Below are 19452 nucleotides of genomic sequence, written 5' to 3' on the forward strand. Positions count from 1 at the left end.
AACTTCCTCTGTCAGGGTCCACAAATCACATCTCACAAAGGCCTCTGTGGCCTTCCCTGGATCACCTGGACCAGGCCCTGTGAAACGGACGGGGGGCACACTGGGGGCCAAGCCTGCATCCTATGGCTTCCCATTGTATTACTGCTCATGCTCATCAGCATCACATCGGATGATGATGGGCTTCTCCCTCCCCACCCCCACCCCAGCCCCCAAGAAGAGGTTCCAAGGAAGTAGAAAACACAGAATTCACTGTCGAAACCCTGAGTGGGAAACAGGAAATGCTTGATGAAAAGGAGTAGCACAGTAAGCACTTTTATTCTAATCTCTTAATACCGTAGAGGACCAAATATGAAACCAAATTTCAGACTTAATCTTTGGTACCAAAGGGTAGTGGAAAACTCTAGCTTCCATATACAAAAGGGTCTTCAAAAAGCCCATTAAAATGGGATTTTTCCATGAACATTTTGAAGCTCCTCTCCTTGCCATAGCTCCCTTGCTTTGCAGGCTCCCCTAAGGTGAGAGTCCACAGCAGCACTGTGGGGACTGCCGAATGTCTCCGAGCTTTGTCGTCTGCACGATCTTTCACTGGTAAGGGGGGTGGGGAGTGATTGTGTTCAATAATCGTTGTTTACCTGTTTGAATGCTATTTTTATTAAAAGAAACATTGATAAGAATGCCTCTGAAATGCATTTTATAGCACCCTTTTTTAATAACAGCTTTATTGAGAGATAACTTCCATGCCATGATAACCAAGACTCCAAACTCCCTGCCAGTGAATTGATCCTGACTCCCTACAACTCTACGACACAGAACTGCCCCCGCACATTTCCAGGGATGTAGTGTTTTTGTTTTTAAGTTTTATTGGCATGTATTTCACATAACTGTGCAATTTAATCATTTAAACAGTACCACAATGTCAGAGCATGTTCTCTCACTCATTGGTAGTCCATTTCCCCCCATCCTTCCCTGTCATGCCTCTGTGTCTTCATGGATCTACCTGCCCTGGGATTTCATCTACAAAGCTGTAGATCTTTACGGGAGCAGAAAGCCTCATTTTTCTCCTGTGCCTGGTGGGTTTGAATGGCTGACCTTCTGGCCAACAGCCCAAGTAATCCACTACACAAAAATTAACTAGCTTCAACCATACTCATATTGGTGTAACTACCACTATCACCTTTTTATTACCCAAACAGAAACCTAAACCTTTAAGCAGTCACTCCCAACCCCTTCTCCATCCACCCTGGTGATCACTTACCTACTCTGCTTGTATGAATTTGCTGCTTCTAGACATGTCATGTGAATGCAGTCAATATGTGATCTTTCATGACTGGGCTTTCACCATAATGTGTTCAGTATGAATCAGGGCATCATTCCTTTTTATTGCCAAGTGACATTCCACTGTTGAGATGGGCTCCGGGTGGTTTCGAGTCCTATGACTTAAAAATATTCATGTACAAGGTCTGCATGGACTTTTCATTTCTCTGTTCACATTATGATCAACTGCCAGACTTCCACAGTAGCCCGCCAGCTTCCGTTCCCGTGAGTGAAGGTTTCCGTTTCTCTGCGTCGTCACGTAGAGATTGGTACCATGGATGATTGCTTTCCTCCGGGGTGTGAGCCCTCGGCTATTGCAGCTGATGATGTGCTCTCGTGAGCCAAGACTGGCAATTCAGAGCTACCAAGAGGGTCCTCAAAAGACTGGCTTGACAGCCTGCTTTCAAAGGTCACGGCCTTGAAAACGACTCCCTCCGCACACACGGGCTTGCCAGCGTCCAGTCAGCCGACGGCAGTAACAGCGAGGTATGAGTGGTGTCGCATTGGAATTTTGACCATTTCCCAGTGGCTAATATTGAGCCTGTTTTCATGTACTTACTAGCCATTTGTATATCACTGGAGAAATGTCTATTCACATCCTTTGCCTAATTTTCAAATGGGTTCTCTCTTTATTGTTGAACGGAGCAGTTCTTTCTATAGTGTGGATTTGTTGTTGGGTGCCGTTGCGTCAACTCCAACTCACAGTGACACGGTGAAACAGGAAGCCCTGGCTGAGTCTGCAGCAGCATCGGACACTGGAGCCCATTGTTGCAGCCGAGATGAAGCCTCACCGTCCTTGCCTCTAACGAGCACTCCGGAGGCATTTTCGCAGACAGATTTGTCTCCTGGCACCAGTCATGGGACTTCCTTCTCCTGCATCATTCAGATGCAACAGTTCTTCTCGGGGCTCCCTTAGCCATTGGCCTTCTTTCATATGCATTTGAGGTGAGTGAAAATGCCTGGAAAGAAGGCGAGGCTCAGGTCTTGGTCCCTCAAAGTGACATCTTCGCTCTCACCCTTGAAAGAGCGTAGGCAGGTCTGCCCAGTGCAACAAATGAGCACCGAGCATGGTGGTGAAGTGAAATCTTTACACCTTCATTTTGTTCTCCCTTTATCATGTTGCCATCTATTGGTCCATTTGTGAGGAACTTGGCCGTCTTTACATTGAGTTATAAATCATACTGAAGGCCACACTCTTTGATCTTCATCAATTAATGCTCTAACTCTTGGCTTTCAGCAAGCAAAGTTGTATCATCTGCATATTTAAAGTGGCTAATGAACCTTCCTCCAATTATGATGCCATGCCCTTCACATAGTCCAGTGTCTCATATTTGCTCAGCATACAGATTGAATAAGTATGGTGAGAGAATACAACCCCGACACACACACCTTCCCTGATTTTAAATCACTCAGTAGCCCCTTGTTCTGCTTGAATGACTGACTCTTGGTCTATGCACAGGTTCACATGAGCACAGTTAAGTATTCTGGAATTCCCATTTTTGCCTTCGGTACTAATAATTTGTCATGATCCACAGAGTTGAATGCCTTTGCATAGCCAATAAAATACAAGCAAGCATTTTCCTGGTTATTCTCTTCTTTCAGCCACGACCCATATGATATCTGCAAATGCAGCCCTCCTCCAACTCCCGTGGATCTGCTTTGAATTTCCGGCAGCTCTGTCAATGTACTGATTCAAATGTTTGTGAATTCTCTTCAGCAATATTTTATTTGCATGCGATATTAATGATATTTTTGGTAATCTCTACACCTGGTGGGTCCCTTACCTCAGGAATGGGCATACTTATGTGGATCTCTTCCAGTCACGTGGCTAGGTAGTTGCCGTCCACATTTCCTGGCACAGACTACTGAGTGCTTTTAGTGCTGCGTCCACTTGGTGGAACACTTCAGCTGGTTCTCCATAGATTCCTGGAGCCTTGTTTTTCGCTGCTGCCTTCAGCACATGGTGGGCTTCTCTGATACCACCATGCTGCTGCTTGAGATGGTTGACTGTCAACCAGTGCTTTTTGTTACAGCGACTGCCCATATTCCTTCCATCTTTTGAAGCCCACTGAAGCTTTCAGCATTTTGCCTATGGAATTCTTTACTATCACAATTTGAAGCTTAAAATTTTCAGTTCCTTAAGTTTGAGTTAATGTTGAATGTGTTCTTTTCTTGGTGTTCTAACTCCAGGTCTCTGCACATTTTAATATTTTTGTCTTCTCAAGTTGCCTTTTGAAAATTTCTGGTCAGCTCTTCTACTTAATTTCTCACATTGGTTTTAGCAAGTATATATTCAAGAGCAAGTTTCAAGAGTCTTATGACATCCCCTTTGGTCTTTTTTGTCTCCTGCCTTTTTAATGAATTTACTTTTTTGATGTATGATGTTCTTTTCTTTTTTTGGAGATATCCAATTTTATTTATTTTAAGATCATTTTATTGAGGGCTCTTATAACATCAATTGTCTCAAGCATATTGTACATATGTTGCCATCATTATTTTCTAAACATTTATTTTCTATTTGAGCCCTTGTTATCAGCTCTTTTCCCCCTCCCATCCCCCCTCATGACCCCTGGATAAATTATAACTTAATATTATTTTCATATCTTACACAGACTACTGTCTCCCTTCCCCCATGGTTTCTGTTATTCGTTTCCTTGGGGTGTGGGGGTGAGGTTATGTGCTGATGATTGAGATCGGTTCCCGTCCTCTCCTCATCTTCCCCCTACCCTCCTGGTATTGCTACTCCCATTTCTGGGCCTGAGGGCTTTATCTGACCTGGATTCCTTGTGTCGTGAGTAGCCATTTGTACATTGTACATGCTCTGGTCTAGCCCAAAAATGAAAGGCAGGACTGGGGTCATGATAGTGGGGGGTGAGGAAGCCTCAAGGAGCCAGGGGAGTGTTGTGTTTCATGGGTGCTATACTGTGCCCTGGCTGGATCCAGCCCTGTAGGGTTGCTGAGTGGTCATCACCTTGAGGCCAGCGAGTTTGGTTTGGGTTTTGATTACAAGGAGGAATAGTCACACACCCCTTAGAATATTTGTAATCAAAAGGGCAGCACTGTCTGAGAACAGAGTTGAGGAAGGTCAAGAGAGGAAGCCTGGGAGTAGGAACCCAGAGAGGAAATGGGATACGGGATGTCACAGTGAAGGGGTTGCAGTGAGTGAGGTGAAACGAAACGCGCATCGACTGTTGAATGCAAAACTGATGATCTGCTCTTGGGGTTGTGGAGAATCAAGGGGAAAGGCACGCGCTGCACTGGTGGCAGCTTAGGTCTCTCGGGAGAACTTTGGGAATACCAAAACACCAACGCTCCATTATCCAATTCCACTGCCAGAAATTGATCCAAGGCACCTGTGCAAAGGAGGTGGTGCGATGGAGCAGGCTGCAGCCCCGGCTGTGACACTCAGTGGAACCATGCATGGGCCTACATTTCAGCCAGCCCATAGGGATTGGCCAGGCTGCCTGGTGAGGACACCGTCTGCATTCTGAGCATGGTATGGTAGTGATGGCCGCTCGCATTCACTCTGAACCCTTACCACCACGGAGCCTGAGCGCCGTGGGCGCGCCCTTCCCCACACCTGGTAATCAGGAATAGCAACAAAAGGCTGCAGGCAGCTCGCTGACACTGGGACAGCAGCACTGGATCAGGTCCTGAGTCGCTGGTGGCTGCAGTCCTCGATCTTAGCAGCACGCGTGTCCCACCCCCACCCCATCGCTTGTTCCTGATAAGCGAACACACTCGAATCCAGAGGCCTGTTTTGGCCTCTTGCTTACAGACAAATGCACACGAGCACTCAGTGTCCAGGCCAGCGCAGAGGGGGTCCCACCCATTGCTGGCCATAAACCCTCGGCAGAAGGAATCAGGCGAGATCACATTGGATGTTCTTGTTATTTATTATTTGCCATTCTAAATACTAGCACATTTACAGCATACATAGCTTTGAGTGAGCTAAGAATATATAAAACAGGAACTATTTGTTTATATATGTTAATACTGTCCAAAACAAATAAATAAAAAGGAGTTTAATGCACTAAGCTTGGCAAGTACAATTGTATTGGGGCAGGGCTGTATTATACACGTTTTTACATTTACAAGGAAACCGAAGGCAACCGTGCTGTGGACCTCTCCCCGGATCCGCGTCACATTCCTGTTTTTTACATGTCAACGTTTCCCTTCAAATAGGGGGTGTCTTATGCAGAACCTCAGAACCTCTAATGGGCAGTTGCCTGTGAGACTGGCCTCCCTGTGCAGCTGACAGCAGATGCTCCCACCTGAGAGGTACATCCCAGAACACTCTGACAGAAGACAGCAGCCGGATCTTCTCTACGTTTTGTGGTGATCCAGAATGCAAACCACGTGAAGGGTGCCGCATGCAGAACTGTTCACCAGTGAGTCCATATTTGCTATTTTCCCTTTTGATATCCCTACAGATATTCAATGCTTTTCAAACAAATAACAGTAATTCTGGAGGGAATGTGGGTATTATTTTTACGATTAAAAAGTTTAAAAGTAGCGATGGTAACAATGAAAAGGGAGACATACTAGCACAATTACAACTTAAAAGATGGTGAGGTAAAGGCTAAGTCAGCCATACTGACCACAAACTTTAACTGCTACCTCTGAGTGGAGACTGTGACACCAGCAGCTGCCATCTGTGCAGAGGGCCTAGTGGGCACACGGTGCCTGCCCTCCACCAGGCCCCGGCTCTAAGGAGGGGCCGGAGCTGTGTCTTCCACATCAGCCTCACATGCCTCCCCTGCCCTGGGACTTCTCTCCCAGCAGGCACCAGAAAGCAGCCTGCTATGTTTGCACACTACCTGCTGTGTGGTAAGGGACCCCTTTTCTGCGCATGCCCCTTCTAGATCCCTGCCAAGGTGGCCCTGCCTGTGTGTCAGGGTCCCCAGGCCTGAGTCTTACACATTGCAAGGCGTCAATTCTAAAAAAGCCCAAGTAATATGGTCTAGAACTTTAGACATAAGACTTCCGAGGAGTTCATAAATAACTAGGGTGCTCATTGTTCAACATCACACATTTCTTTATAGCCTTTTAAGAAAGATGTAAACATTATAATCATAACAATTGATATAAACTCCTAAAGAGGGTGGGGGAGGAGGGCTCTGCTATGTGCAAATAACATTCATCATCTTATTAAAGATGATGGGACTTTATATATAAATCCTAAGTTTTATGGTCCACAAATCCCTTTCAAAATCTCACGAGAAAATGACAACTTTCTCAACAATCATGTCACAGAACAAGAGAGTGACAGTTACTGCCAACCTGGAAACAAGACACGTTCAACAGACATCCGAGGGTGATTGTGTTGTCTTTTTGGAAATCCCACAGAAGAACGTGAAGTTCTGTGGATGTTCAGGTCCCACCGTCCGTGCATGTGTTCCCCACTGAGTGCTGGATGAGAGGCATCGGGCAGGCCTGAGGTCACGGGTGGAAATAACTCAGCGTCCAGAGAAGTAAGGGGAACGTGCCCAAGGGCATGGTAGAAACGAGACAGGGCAATGCTCACGAGAACAGGAGGCGAGCACAAAATGGCCTTACTGCACTGGCTGAGGGGACGCCAGGGATGCTCTGAAGAGTATGTAAGCAGAGGGGGGACAAGGGTGGATCCAATTGTGTGCACTGGCTGGCAGCTATCTCGGAGCAGTCTTAATCTCAGGAGGACCTACACCAGCACGCCAACTCTTACTTCGGGATACTTCCTTAGAGCCCTTGCTCTCACTGTGACAGTGTGCTGCCCTCTCCCCACAACGGGCGCTCACCTCCGACCGCAGATCCAACGACAGCTTGTTTACTGTTTTACGGTCATGTGTTTAAGAAGTAGATTGTAAGAGAATGCTTTAATGAATTCTAAGTCCCTCCGTAGAAAAATGGTATGGGAGCAGCTGCCTAAATGGGCATTTTTAAGTCTTCTAGCATTTCAGACATACCTAGCTTGATTCTTATAGATAACTATCAGTGGTATCTGTAGTTATAGCTGAAGGCTATTTAAATGGGCAGTCATTACTATCCAAACTATTGAGCCAAACATTACCTCCTATTGATTCCAATGGTGGGGGGAGAGGGGGAAAAAAACCAACCAACCATGCTCCATAGACTCTTCTGTGAAATATTGTTTAAAAACACAAGAATATAAACCAATCCTTCAGGCCATCTTGAAGAATTCATCTATGACACTAGAGGGTACCCACATTGATTTTATAACACTAATGAGAGGACACCGGGTGTTCATGTTTCAACTTTGCCGTAAGTCCCTTCGGGAGGCCTGTAATGCTTGGGGAAAGCCTTCAGCTGCAGGGAATTAAACGCATATTTGCGACTTCCAACATTCTTCATTGTATTTTCTCTCCGACAACCCTCACTGGGGAAAAAACAAGCACAAGAAATGACAGCAGGAAAAAAAGAAAAAGAAAAAAAGACATAAAACTAAGATGAAATGAATTGGTTATTTTCATAGCATTAAAAAAGAAAAGGTCAATTAATCTAAATGGGTGCCAGGCTCCTGGACAGGGAGGAAGCACAGGGAGGGTGGCGGTTTCGGAGCGTGGCCAGAAGGAAGCAGCACAGAGATGGACACATGCTGTATGGGCGGCAGCGGTTTGGTGTCTGCATTTCCAAAAGCAGCACCGTCTCAAGGTGGAAGCAAGCACTGAGTTGAGTGGTCTCGTGTAGCTGGGGAACACCATTATCTGCTCTAACAAGCGCTCAGAGGCTCTGGGATGCAGCAAGTCCCATGGGAACAAAGACACTGCTACTCTTACCAAGCCTCTAAAGAGGTCGCATTTTCCTCCGTTAGCGACAGCTCTGGTCACATCAAATTCGAGATGCTGCTTTACCTTGTCGGCCAAGGAGGTTGTGCTACCATGTCCTCTCCGCCGAGGGACGCTGCTCCAGGTGCACAGCAGCCCAGAGGTTCCGCCCCTTCTGCCCAGTGTGAAGACTGGGCCCATCAAAGTGTGGGTGGCAGTTCTTGGGAGTTCATTTCCCACACCTGTGACTCAGCCAGCAAGAGCCCATGGGTGCCAGCCCCAAAGGGCCCCACCACAAGCACGTCCCAGCTGCATTAGATGGAGGGCTGCCATGGTAACCCAGGGCCAACACCAGTGCTGACCCAGGAGGATGGACAAGCAAGCAGGCAGGCCTCGAATTCCAAATACGGGTCGGGGCAGCACTCTGGAAAATGTTCTGGTGCAGGCATGATACCAACAGGCAACGGCTAGTTTCAACTACGTGCCTTCTCAAAGAACCCTCACTGCCACCGAGTCTGTTCCAACTCAGGGCAACCCTATGGGACACGGTAAAACTGCCCCTGTAGGTTTCCCAGATGAACTCTTTCCGGGAGTAGAGCGCCTCCTTTCTCCCACAGCAGTTTCAAACTGTTGACCTTACCATTGGCAGCCCAATCAATGTGTGACCACTACGCCACCAGAGCTGTGATATTTATTCTAAGATTAGCAATGAAATCAACTTGTTATCAAATTTATTACAAAATCCCCTTTTGTGAGATGGAAAATTTGCAATTACGAAGAAACGGATTTTTTTTAAAAAACGTTTTTTTTTCAAATCATATTAAGAACTTTGTCAGGCGTTTGTTTTTTTTTTAAAAAAAAATTCAGCAATTGTTCACGCCTTTTTCAACTAAAAATGACAAATCTCATTATCAAGAATATGTAAAATTTTTCTGCTAAGACTAATTTTATTCAAAAGAAAAGCTCACAGTCATTCACAAAAGTGTCCACCTGCTTATTAGTAACTCATTCAGGAGCTGGGACATGCTGTCTTGTTACCCAACCCAAGCTCTCAGCCAGGTGTGAGTCACCTGAGTTAGATACTTTGGGGACCTGAGCTAGATACTTTGGGGCCCTCTACAGCAGAAACTATAGGTTCCTATACACGGCTTATCTTATTTAATCTTTGGGATCTTTTACATGAATGGGCTATTTCTGATATGGCTTCTCCAGTGATACAGAAATGTGTAAACTTCTCAAAGCCACTACCATTTGCAGCTAAGTGCTAACCTGCCTTAAAGAACAAGGAAGAGTAATTTGTGAAGTCTACCTAGCTTCTTTAACATGCATAAGAAAAAAGCTTATGCTTCTTTCTCCTGGCTGATATTTTCAATTTCATGAATTATACCATCATTAAGATTCTACTTCCATTTCAGTTTATTCTTTTAAAAAACGCTGCGGGACGCGGGAAAATTGTTCAAAATCAGGACGTCTGGTCACAGGGATCAGAAGTCTTAGTGATTCCATCTGAGGCGCAGGAGCGCAGGGCTACCTCTCCTGTCTCTCCACTCAAGCCAAGCCAGAGGAGCAAATAGTGACTGTCTGTCGTGCTCATTGAAAACTATTTCACAGCCTTATTAGGTCATCTCAACTCAGATTATTTCATCTTGAATATCTAGAGTTGGCAGCCACTGGCAGTACTGCTGACTATTACCTTGGAAGCATCCTGAAGACCACCACCACGGAAGGACAGGTGACTGCTTTCTCAAGCCATCACGACTGGGGTTTCATTTGCCTGTCCCTCACTCATGCAGACATGATTTTAGCTTGGCTTGGCTTCATGAGGAAGAGGCCTTAGTGACATGGCAAGCCAGCACAGCATACAGGGAGAGCACATTCGGTTTCTTTTCTTATTTATTCTAAAAGGGAAAAACAACACAGCCTCTCACAGCCTTCTACCTGGTTCCCCCTCAAGTCGACCCTGCCTGAGGAGCTCATGACGTCCTTTCTAGTTCTTGTCTTCCTTGGCTGGGTACTTAGGAGGCCTGGAACTTTCTAACCCAGCCCCTAGAGCATAGAGACAAAGAACCTCCCATTCTCTCCCCTCCAGCCCAGTCCCCACAGGGACACGAAGGTGTGGCTGGCAGCCCAACAGCCATAGAATCAAGGAGGGGGCTTTCTGAGACCACACAGACTTTGCTAGAAGCCATGGCCCTCTGGGAGGAGACTGGAGAGAGTGCCACAGAGCCACCTTGGCCCCAAGGAAATGGGGAAGGCAAGGCCTTGTGGTCAGAAAGGCTGCCTGGCCACACTCCTCCTTGGCACCCAGAAAGAGTGACTGACAGGAGCCCTGCGGCACCCGGGGAGGGGCTGTGAGGCTATGGAATAGAAGTGCACCAGGAATCTACTTTCCCACTTGGAATTAATGTAAATAGGATGGCCTGGGAGAGCCCAAGTGTGCACCTCAACTGGGGGGATGGCCCCCGTGAGCACACCTTTGAGAGCATCACAGACTGGATGGGCAGCATCTAGAGCAGGGCTGGCAGACTGCAGCTCTCGAGCCACCTGCGGTCGTTTTAATACATACATGTGTCTCTGAAGTAAAGCTGAAAACAAAGGATATTAATCAGAAAATGGTGATTCCATTTGTTTGTAAAAACATATTTATGGCTCTCGAACTTTTTAATTGTTGTGAGGGACAGGATTGGCTCTTCTATCTCAAAAGTTTTCTGACCTCTGGTCTGGTGACGACTTGTCATGTTGCAGTAACTTAAAACAACTTCTGGTTGGCATTCGGTGAGGAAGGAAGCCAGGGGCTGCGCCACAGAGCAGCTACCTTGTTTACTCTGGGAAGGACAGTGGCACACTGCACTTGTGAGGGGAGGGAATTCGCTTGCGAGCATGATGCAGCAGGAACTCCTGCCCTGGGAGCCTGCCGTGGTCTAGAGGGGCTTCTAGGAAAGGGTGAGCCAGTATGTGATGAAGAGTCTTCTCGTTATAGAATTTAGACCACAGGTCTCCAAATTTATTTGGCCTACTGCCCTCTTTAAAAAACAAAACAAAAGAAACTCAGTAATTAAAAGCCTCTGTCTGGTAGCCCATAAACCAAGATAAAGTGTAGGTATCTGCTTTCAGCCCTCCAGGATCATTCTAGTGCCCCCTAGGGGTCAGTGTCTCCCACACTGGGAAACACTGGTTCGGACTGAGTGAGGTGTTGGTCATTCACTGTTAACTGTTTCTATGGTTGGTTCCTAGAACCCACGCATACTCTGGAGTAAGTTCTGATGGCCTAGAATGAGACTGGCAAAGTAAGAGTTTGTAGTGGACTGGGCTTTGTGTGCATGCCGCCTAAGTGTAAGTTTCTGGAAAAAGTAGATACTCGAACATCACCCCATTTTTCTAGACTGGTGAGAAGAAATCCACTTTCATAATATGCTGTGTGTAGGGAACCAGCTGGAGGGAGAAAACAGCAGTGCCACTAATTTGAATTGTACAGCAGAGAAACCATATAGTAGTAGTACTTCCATGGGGTCTGTAGAACTTGCTGATTTATTGTTACCTTCACAGGTACGCAATTAGCCTTATGCCCTAAGTGACTGTTAAGGTTACATCCCGATTTGGGGGCCCAGCCATCTTAGAGCTGAGAGTAATAACAGCAGAAAACAAAGTGGCCCTTAACACGCAAAGCTCCAGCTGCATAATCACCTATAAAATTCAGGCCTCGTGTTTTGGTAAACATTTCTACAGTTTTGTCATTACTAGCCATCTTTGATCAGTAACAGGGAAAAATACTTCTGATCTTGAATCTAGAACTAATGATGCATTTTTTTAATGGAAAATGCTATTTCCACGAAAATCAGTATGTAAACTGAACAGCTTTTTGTGACTATGCGTCAATTCCTGGAATCAGTTTTGCGAACCTTAAGCTTTAAAAAAAGAGTGAATCTAAGGCCGCATGCAATGCACTGGCTTGGTGTGCCTGACTTCTCTGTGTCATCCCAAACTGAAAACTTTAAACAGGAGGTAAGGCCTGTCAGAACTCTGCAAATGGTTTGCTACAGTAATTAGGGGAACCCCGCTTTGAGCTGAAAGCAGAAAGGACCTGTCCTATTGGATAGGCTTATCTAGATGAGGCAGTGATACAGCAGCTCTCTTTTGCTTCTCACTTACTTTGGAAAGGAAAGGAAAAAGGTTAGCAGTACATTGAAAGGACATTATCCAATATACAAATTCCTCCCAGACAGAATTCCTTTCTCTGGGAACAGGGCACGTGAAATAATACAGGTAGTAAATACGTTTTACATCAGAAGGTCAGAGGGTCGATACAAGTAATGTATCTCCAGGCCAGCGGCATTATGCAGTAACGGGACATGTGACAAGCACTGAAAATGCTGCAGGATTTACATGAACGCATCCTCTTGGTGAGATAATTTGGCCGGGTATTTACAGTTCCGAACAACAAAACGCCAAACTGTAAGGCATGATATGTTCTTGGCAGATCACGCTTTGACACATTCCTTCTGTCCACGGTGGCTAGACAATATTCTGGCACTTTTTTTTCTTGTAACTGGTTATTAATTGTTTTTCATAATGCCATTCATTTGCAACGCAATTTGGCCACCAGGTACGCTATGCTCAGGAAAAGCCACACAATCAGTAAATTGGGGCTGAGAGCGAGTAAAGGAATGGAACAGAGGAGGCTGGGATCTAGTCTTAAGTCTCGGATGGGCACCAGGCCGCTCAAGTTCTTCTGGGTGACTACCTCCCGTGTTCCAATGCTGTGAAAAGGAGAAAGTTCGGGAGAAAGGAAAAGAAAAAAGGAAGGGTAGGAAAACAAACAAAGAAAAAAATAACAGAAAAACATGCGATGGATTTTTACGAAAAGGTGTGGAGGGAAAAATAAGAGGATGTCAATCCAAAAAACAAGATTAAAAAAAAAATGGAATGAAGCCACAACAGAAAGAAAAGATGAGATGCAGAAAGGGATGTGGAAGGAATACCAAAACAGTTACAAGGAAAGAAAAAAGAGAGAAAGAGAAGTGAAAATAAGAAAAAATACTGTAGTCTACTAAAAATAAACACATGTAGGTTGAATAAATGGTTTTCCATGTTCACTCTCTCTCAGTTGACCAAGCACAACTCATGCGCCCTGCCATGCTCGCATGCTGCAAAGACATGGGTCTCTGGAAAGCAAGCTGAACATGAAGAACCATTGGGAGTGGTGGGGGGTGTTTGACCTTCTCACAGATAGATGCCTGGGGATAGGGGTGCCAATGACTGTACCAACGCTGCCTCTTGATTCGCCACACGAATGACGACCGTTTACCTTAAGCGTCAGCCAGATGCAGAGTCCTGGGTTCGGGCTATGGAGTGGGAGGGCATGAGCTACTGTGCCTCCAACTTTGCAAATCATGTATTTACAGCCCCAAGGATGGGATCCAACCAAGGGAACAGTGTGTAGTTGCAACTGGGAAGTTGGAGTTTCCCTGCTGTGGGGCCACAGAGAAAACGTGCTGAGTGAGATGGAGCCTGGAGCCACGCCCTCTATCCATGCCCACCCAAGTGACACAGTCCCAGGTCCCAGCAAACCATCTCCTCTGAGAGTCAGACAGGAGGCCCAGGTGCCTTCCCAAGGCTGGGTCTCCCCTGCTGAGCTCAGAAGCCTGGGAGATGGGCATCATTCTGACGGGCCACTTTCCATGCCATATAGGACATCATCATCTGTCCTGGCTAGGGCAGTCTGCTGGTTCATTGTGGCTACACAAGACTGTGCATGTCACTTCCAAACCAAATCCTCGCTGAGGTCACAACCTGAATCGGTGGTTCACTAGAGTAGCCCCTCCCACAACCTTGCTGACTGATACCTCAGGGTCCAAGGCCGCCAAAGCCTGGCACTGTCACCTCTGCTGATCCGCACCGCCAGAACCGCCTGGCGAAGAAGCCGGGTCCACACCTGGGCCTGAGGTGCACCAAGGCCCTCGGAGGACAGGTCTTTACACAGCTGGCTCTCTGAACTTCCTTTGAAGAGGATTCTCACACAGCTCAGAGGACAGGCGTCCCTGAGGCTAAAGGTAAGGGAGGGGAGGGGAGTTCCCTTTAAGGACATAAGTTAGTGGCCTCGAGCGTGAACATAGGGGCGGGGGAACCCACTTGAGTCCAGGTTTACTGTATGACAATCAAGAGGCAGGGGCTTGCATGTAGCTGTTGCTGTGTGCACGGATGTGAGAAGGTCAAAGCGGAAACATACAGAAAGGATAAGAGAATTGAACACTCCAGAGAATTTGGTGAGAGGACAAATGGCACAGAACATTCAGTAGAAGTGACCGTTGGAAACGAGACTAACAGCATTGGTGGACTACATTGAAGGAGACGGGCAAACCAGGCTTCTTATCCTTTCTTTTGGTATGTGAGGTGGACGCTTCCCAGCAGTGCTTGGAACAAGGCATTGGTCAACAGTAAACAGAGTTTTTAGTTTCGGGTTGGAGCTGCAAACACACCTGCTGCCTCAGAATCAACATCATTAGGGTGAGGTCGCCATGGCAACACTGACAGGTGGGAAGGCGGGTGGGGGTGCTGGCTGCTGTTACCATAAAACACTCATTTTGACACTTTGCTCAGAAAAGCAACTGTTTCCAAGGCTAGGAGAAGCGGGACAACCAGTGCAACCTGCAGACGCGTGTTCTTCATCAGCCAGGAAATTACATGCCCGGCGTGGACAGGGATGCTGCTAATGCAGCTGTGGCCCGGACCACACCCAGGACGAGGGAACGCCGTGCCTGCCGCACAGCGTCCACAGGGCCAGCCTTTGGGAACTGACCTGAAGTCCCTCTTTTGGCTTCCTGACACCTACACTGGCCCACCAGCGACTTACGGCTTATGGCCATCGTAAAGACTGAGAACACTTGTCTTTCTCCCTTGACTTAAAAGAGAGCAGGGCCACAATTTGATAGTGCCAATCATGGGGCTTTGTACACACTGGCCAATTTGCCAAAGTCAGCTAGCGAGTGAGAATGGACTTCTGGGGGCTAAGTGACGTGCCAGGAGCAGCGGGCTCATCTGCAGTTTACACGGGGTGGGGACGGGGCGGGGCCAATGGCAGCGGACTCACCTGCGCATGCACTCCAGGGCCTGAGTGAAGACCTGCGGGGCCATGCCATGCTCGTGCTGCAGGATCAGGCACTGCTCCAGCGTCACCGACATGGCCGTGCGGTCCTTGGCGCTCTTGCAACTGGTGAACCGGACTCCGTTAAGGCGGCGGCAGATCTACAACAGGGAGGCACCGTGTTGGCGGGAAGGAGAAAGGCCCACAGTGGGCTCGGCGCCCTGTGCTACTGCTTTCACTACTGCTGCCCCTCTACCCAGCTCCATGTCCAGACAGCGTGGGGGACAGCAAATGAAGGGGCTTCTGAGGCTGCATTTTGAACCTGCCTACAGAGAACGGCCAATCATCTCTGTAATAAACGGTTTTCTTATCACCTAGACTCAAAAACTCATGGCCATCGAGTCAGTTCCAACTCTGACTTGAAAGGGCAGGGTAGAACTGTCCCTTTGGGTTTCTGAGACTGTAACTCTTCATGGGCATGCAAAGCCTCGTCTTTTTTCCCCTGCAGTGGCTGCTAGTTTCGAACTGCTGATTGCAGTTGGCAGCCGAACTCATAACCACTCTGCCACCAGGGCTCCTTCCTATCCCTTAGCAACCGAAAACAGCAGTGCGCGCATCTGTGACCCTGGTTCCCTAAGGCTGGCTGTGTGCACTTAAGAGGCGCCTCCAGGCTCCCTGTGGTGCCACCGCTGGCCTTGCTGTGTCCTGGGGTGAGGGACACCCGACAGGCTTGCCCGGTGTGAAGTCGCCCAGAGCCCCGGGCTCAGTGCCATCTCTGCAGGCCAGCCCATACCACGGAGACTTTGCTTCCACAGCCCCAGGAAAGCAGCAGCAAGGGACCGAGGAGGGCCTTCTGCCCGCAGAGCAGCACCCCACTCCACACCCTACTGGCTCTGGCCTGAACAAGCAACGCAGGACGAGGCCACAGAACTGAGAAGACGGTGTCTGAAAGGTGAGCTTTTCTGTCACCGGGCACTTTAAGACGTGCTCCGTTGTAATTCAGTGACAGAATGGGCAGCCTCGCCCAGTGGGGTCTCAGCCCATGCCCTGCATGAGTAGAAAGTGTTACCAGCTGGGCACTTGAGGGGGGAGGAGAAAGGGGTTCATTTAAAGCTTAATCGAGCAAAAAGGATGCAGCAGCAGCACCCATGAACAAGGGCACCCTTGAAGAGAGACTTCATGGGAAAGGTGTTGGCACCCTGGCTCGTCTGAAGCAGCTCTGCCAGCGGAGGTGCTTTGTTTGCTGAGGACCAGGCTGCAGTGTGAGAGACACTCGTCAGGAGCCCCCCTCACAAACTTCAGGCCCTTCAGCTCTGTGACAACCGCAGCCAGCCCCCTCCGGTTCCCGGCCCTGGGGGCCGCAGAGGTCTGCGTGTGTCCGCCTGACTCGCCCTCTCCTCGGGGCCAGGCAGGGAAGTAGGCGGCCATCTGGGGCGAGGAGGTGGCTGAGACCGCTCTGCTGGCCAGTCTCACAAGAGGGACTTAACTCCCACTCACAGGTGTTTGAGAAAACATCTAAAAGGGAAGTACTCGAGCAAAGTCAAAACATCAGAGCTGTGACGTTTAAGAAAAATGTCTAAGAAGTTTTAAACGGGCAAAGATGGGTCGTTCTGGCAAAGAATACTGACAGTACTGCGGAGTGCCTAAAAGACAATTTATCTTGGAAGAAGTACGGCCGCCATGCTCCTTAGACGCAAGGATGGCAAGACGGTAGACCCGTCGTCAGGAAAGACCAGTCCCTGGAAGGCACCGTGCTTGGTAAAGTGGAGGGCAACGAGAGAGGAAGGCCCTTGAGATGGACGACACCGTGGCGGCCACAGTGGGCCCAGGCCCAGTTGTGAGGAGGGCGCAGGACTGGGCCGTGTTTCCTTCCATGATGCGTAGGGCCAGTGTGGGTCGGACCAACTTCGATGGCACCCGATGACGCTCTTCCTGTGATTCCATACAGACTCAGTAGGCAGAGGGTTTTACCTGGTGCCCACTGTGGAGTGCCTGAACGGTGCTAACCAAACGGTGCCTCAGCAGAAAGGCCTGGTGACCAGCCTCTGAAAACTGTACATGGACAGAGCCCCACGGGACAAGGTTCAGCTCCGGCTTCAGGGGGCTGCTGAGGTCTGGAGCCAGCAGCATGGCGGCTGCAGCTCGCGGAGGCTTCTGAAGGTGGCAACTGTCCCTACCCTGACTGTTCAGTGCCCCAGGGGACACGCTCTACGAGTGTGGAGGAAAATTCCAGTATCTCTTAATTCCCTTCCCCAGGAACTTTTGGATCCCCCCCCCACACACACACACACACACACATATGTCACGTGTATCAGAATTCAGGCGGCCCTCAAGTGATACACTCAAAGACAGCTTTCGGTCTTCCAGAGTCTCAGAACCCAACCTCTTCCAGTGGCCTCTCTTGGTGCCCCCATGGAGAAATCTGCGCCCCTTCCCCGGCTTAGATGCGGGTCCTTCACGACTCGGGCAGCGGGCACAGCAAGAACAAACATCCTCGCCCTCTCGCCAGTACCTCAGCAGCTTGCCAGAGGATGTCAACGTTCTTATTCTTCCTGGCGTGCACGTTCTGGCCCAGGAAGCGCAGCAGCTCAGGCAGGCACGTCTGGCTCCGAGACCGAGGTAGGCCTGGAAGAGAAGACAGGGCCTAGGGTGGGTGCCACGCCTGGGAGGCAGCTCCATGGCCCGCAGGGGAGGGGGGAGAGAAGGGGCCACAAGTGGGCGCCTGCTGCACGGGAATGGGGGGAAAACCAGCAATGGGTGACTGAGGCAGAAGTTTTGTGCGGGGTAAGAAAGAAGGCAGGGGCCTGCTGGAGTGGTGGCACGGCACCCAAACAAATGTAACAGATGAAGGGGTCACGAGGTAAAGCATGGATGGTGTGCGGACCAAGCCCGGGGCAGGCGCATCCATCACGATGTATCACTTGATCTCATTGTCACCATCCCAACTGCGCCCATTCTGTGCCCCACGTCATGCCCCATCCCTGAGCTTGCCTCTTCCCTTCCTATAGGAAAGTAACTCACGCTGGAGGCCTGGACAGGGATGTGGGTGAAGTGTGTGGCACCCAGCACGGTCACCAGCACTGCAGCTTCACTGCTCTCCATGCCAAGATCACCTTCACCCTCCCATTGTCCCAGCAGACGTGAGCTGCCCTCGTTGGAAACCCACGCTAGAGTTCATTGGTGGGACTCGGAGGAGCCAGGGACACCAGCTGGCTCAAGCCTCTGGGTGGCGTGTGGCCTGTCCCTGGCTATGAACCAAAAGGCTGGTACCACAAATTCAGCCAGCCGTGTGGCGGAAGAAAGGCCTGGCCACCGAGTGTAGCCCCAGGAACACTTAACGGAACGGCCGGCCTGCAGCACACGGAGTGGGGAAGTCAACCGACGGGACAGCAGCAGGTTCCTGTCTGGTCTGGCTCTGGGAGGGGCCGAGGCCGTGCCTGGCGTGAGGCCTAGCGTGAGGTACTGAGACCGTGGACCCGAGCCACACCCACAGCCCTCAGGCCCAGCGTGACAGGGCAGAGATGCTCCACAGGCTGAAACAGGCACAGAGGCCCAGGCCTGTTCTCCTGTTGGTGGGTTCAAACTGCCGGCCTTTCAGCTAGCAAACAAGTGTGTCACCCCTGGGGCTCCTGGCCCCAGTACAGAAAGGAGACCACTGTCTGTGCCTCCCACTCTGCCTGCTCTAGTGGACCAGAAGCTCGGCCACGGCAGGGCCTGCAGTTCTGCTCTGTCGTTACTGTGGGCGCTCACTCGGTATTTACAGGGTACAAGAACTTCATACCTGAAGAAGCAGGGCCGTGCGGTCACTGGGCTGCTAACCCAGGTTGGATAACCTGGCCCAGAATCGTGCCTGTCACCAGAAGCTACTGCTACCTCACCACACAAGGACCGCTTGTCCCCAACACTCCCCCACCTCCAAACACAACAAAAACTGTCATCGAGTTGATGTGACCCTATAGAAGAGGGTAGAACTACCCCTGTGGGCTTCCCAGACTGGAGCTCTTTACAGGAGCAAACAGCCCCGTCTCGCTCCTGGGGGCAGTGGCTAGTGTTTTCAAACTGCTGTCCCTGCAGATCACAGACCAACCTGTAACCCTCGGGCCACCAAGACTCCCCCTCCCTGCATCTGTGGCTAAGTAAATGTCACAGCGCCCTCAGCCCCCCGGCAGGAAGGTGTGTGGGAGCCCGTGCCACAGAGCACAAACCAGCTGCTCAGGCCAAGTTTGGGCCCTGCCTCTGACAGCCCCTCCCCGTATCCTACCCAGCAGGGTACAGGATGAGCATCGGTGA

The 19452-nt window shown here is 49.4% G+C and overlaps 1 protein-coding gene across 9 annotated transcripts in view; it reads right to left on the reverse strand.

The window, feature by feature from the left end:
• Window positions 1-5191: 5191 nt before the first annotated feature.
• INPP4A (inositol polyphosphate-4-phosphatase type I A) overlaps window positions 5192-19452 on the reverse strand; it is a 54654-nt gene continuing 40393 nt past the window's right edge. For 6 of the 9 annotated variants that reach the window (XM_030888463.2, XM_030888462.2, XM_004704353.2 and 3 more), the window contains 3 exons: window positions 17675-17787; window positions 15169-15323; window positions 5192-7693 (listed from right to left, as the gene is read on the reverse strand). In XM_030888463.2, coding sequence (XP_030744323.1) covers window positions 7561-7693; window positions 15169-15323; window positions 17675-17787 — 401 coding nt within the window. In that variant the 3' untranslated portion in view covers window positions 5192-7560. Of the gene's footprint in view, window positions 7694-9473; window positions 12839-15168; window positions 15324-17674; window positions 17788-19452 lie in introns of those variants that run through there. The other 3 variants (XM_004704355.2, XM_045283879.1, XM_030888459.2) reach the window with 1 other exon arrangement.

Source organism: Echinops telfairi, unplaced genomic scaffold (assembly GCF_000313985.2).
Source record: "Echinops telfairi isolate 266 unplaced genomic scaffold, ASM31398v2 ScPeMD7_7467;HRSCAF=8505_1, whole genome shotgun sequence".
NCBI classification, from domain to species: Eukaryota; Metazoa; Chordata; class Mammalia; order Afrosoricida; family Tenrecidae; genus Echinops; species Echinops telfairi.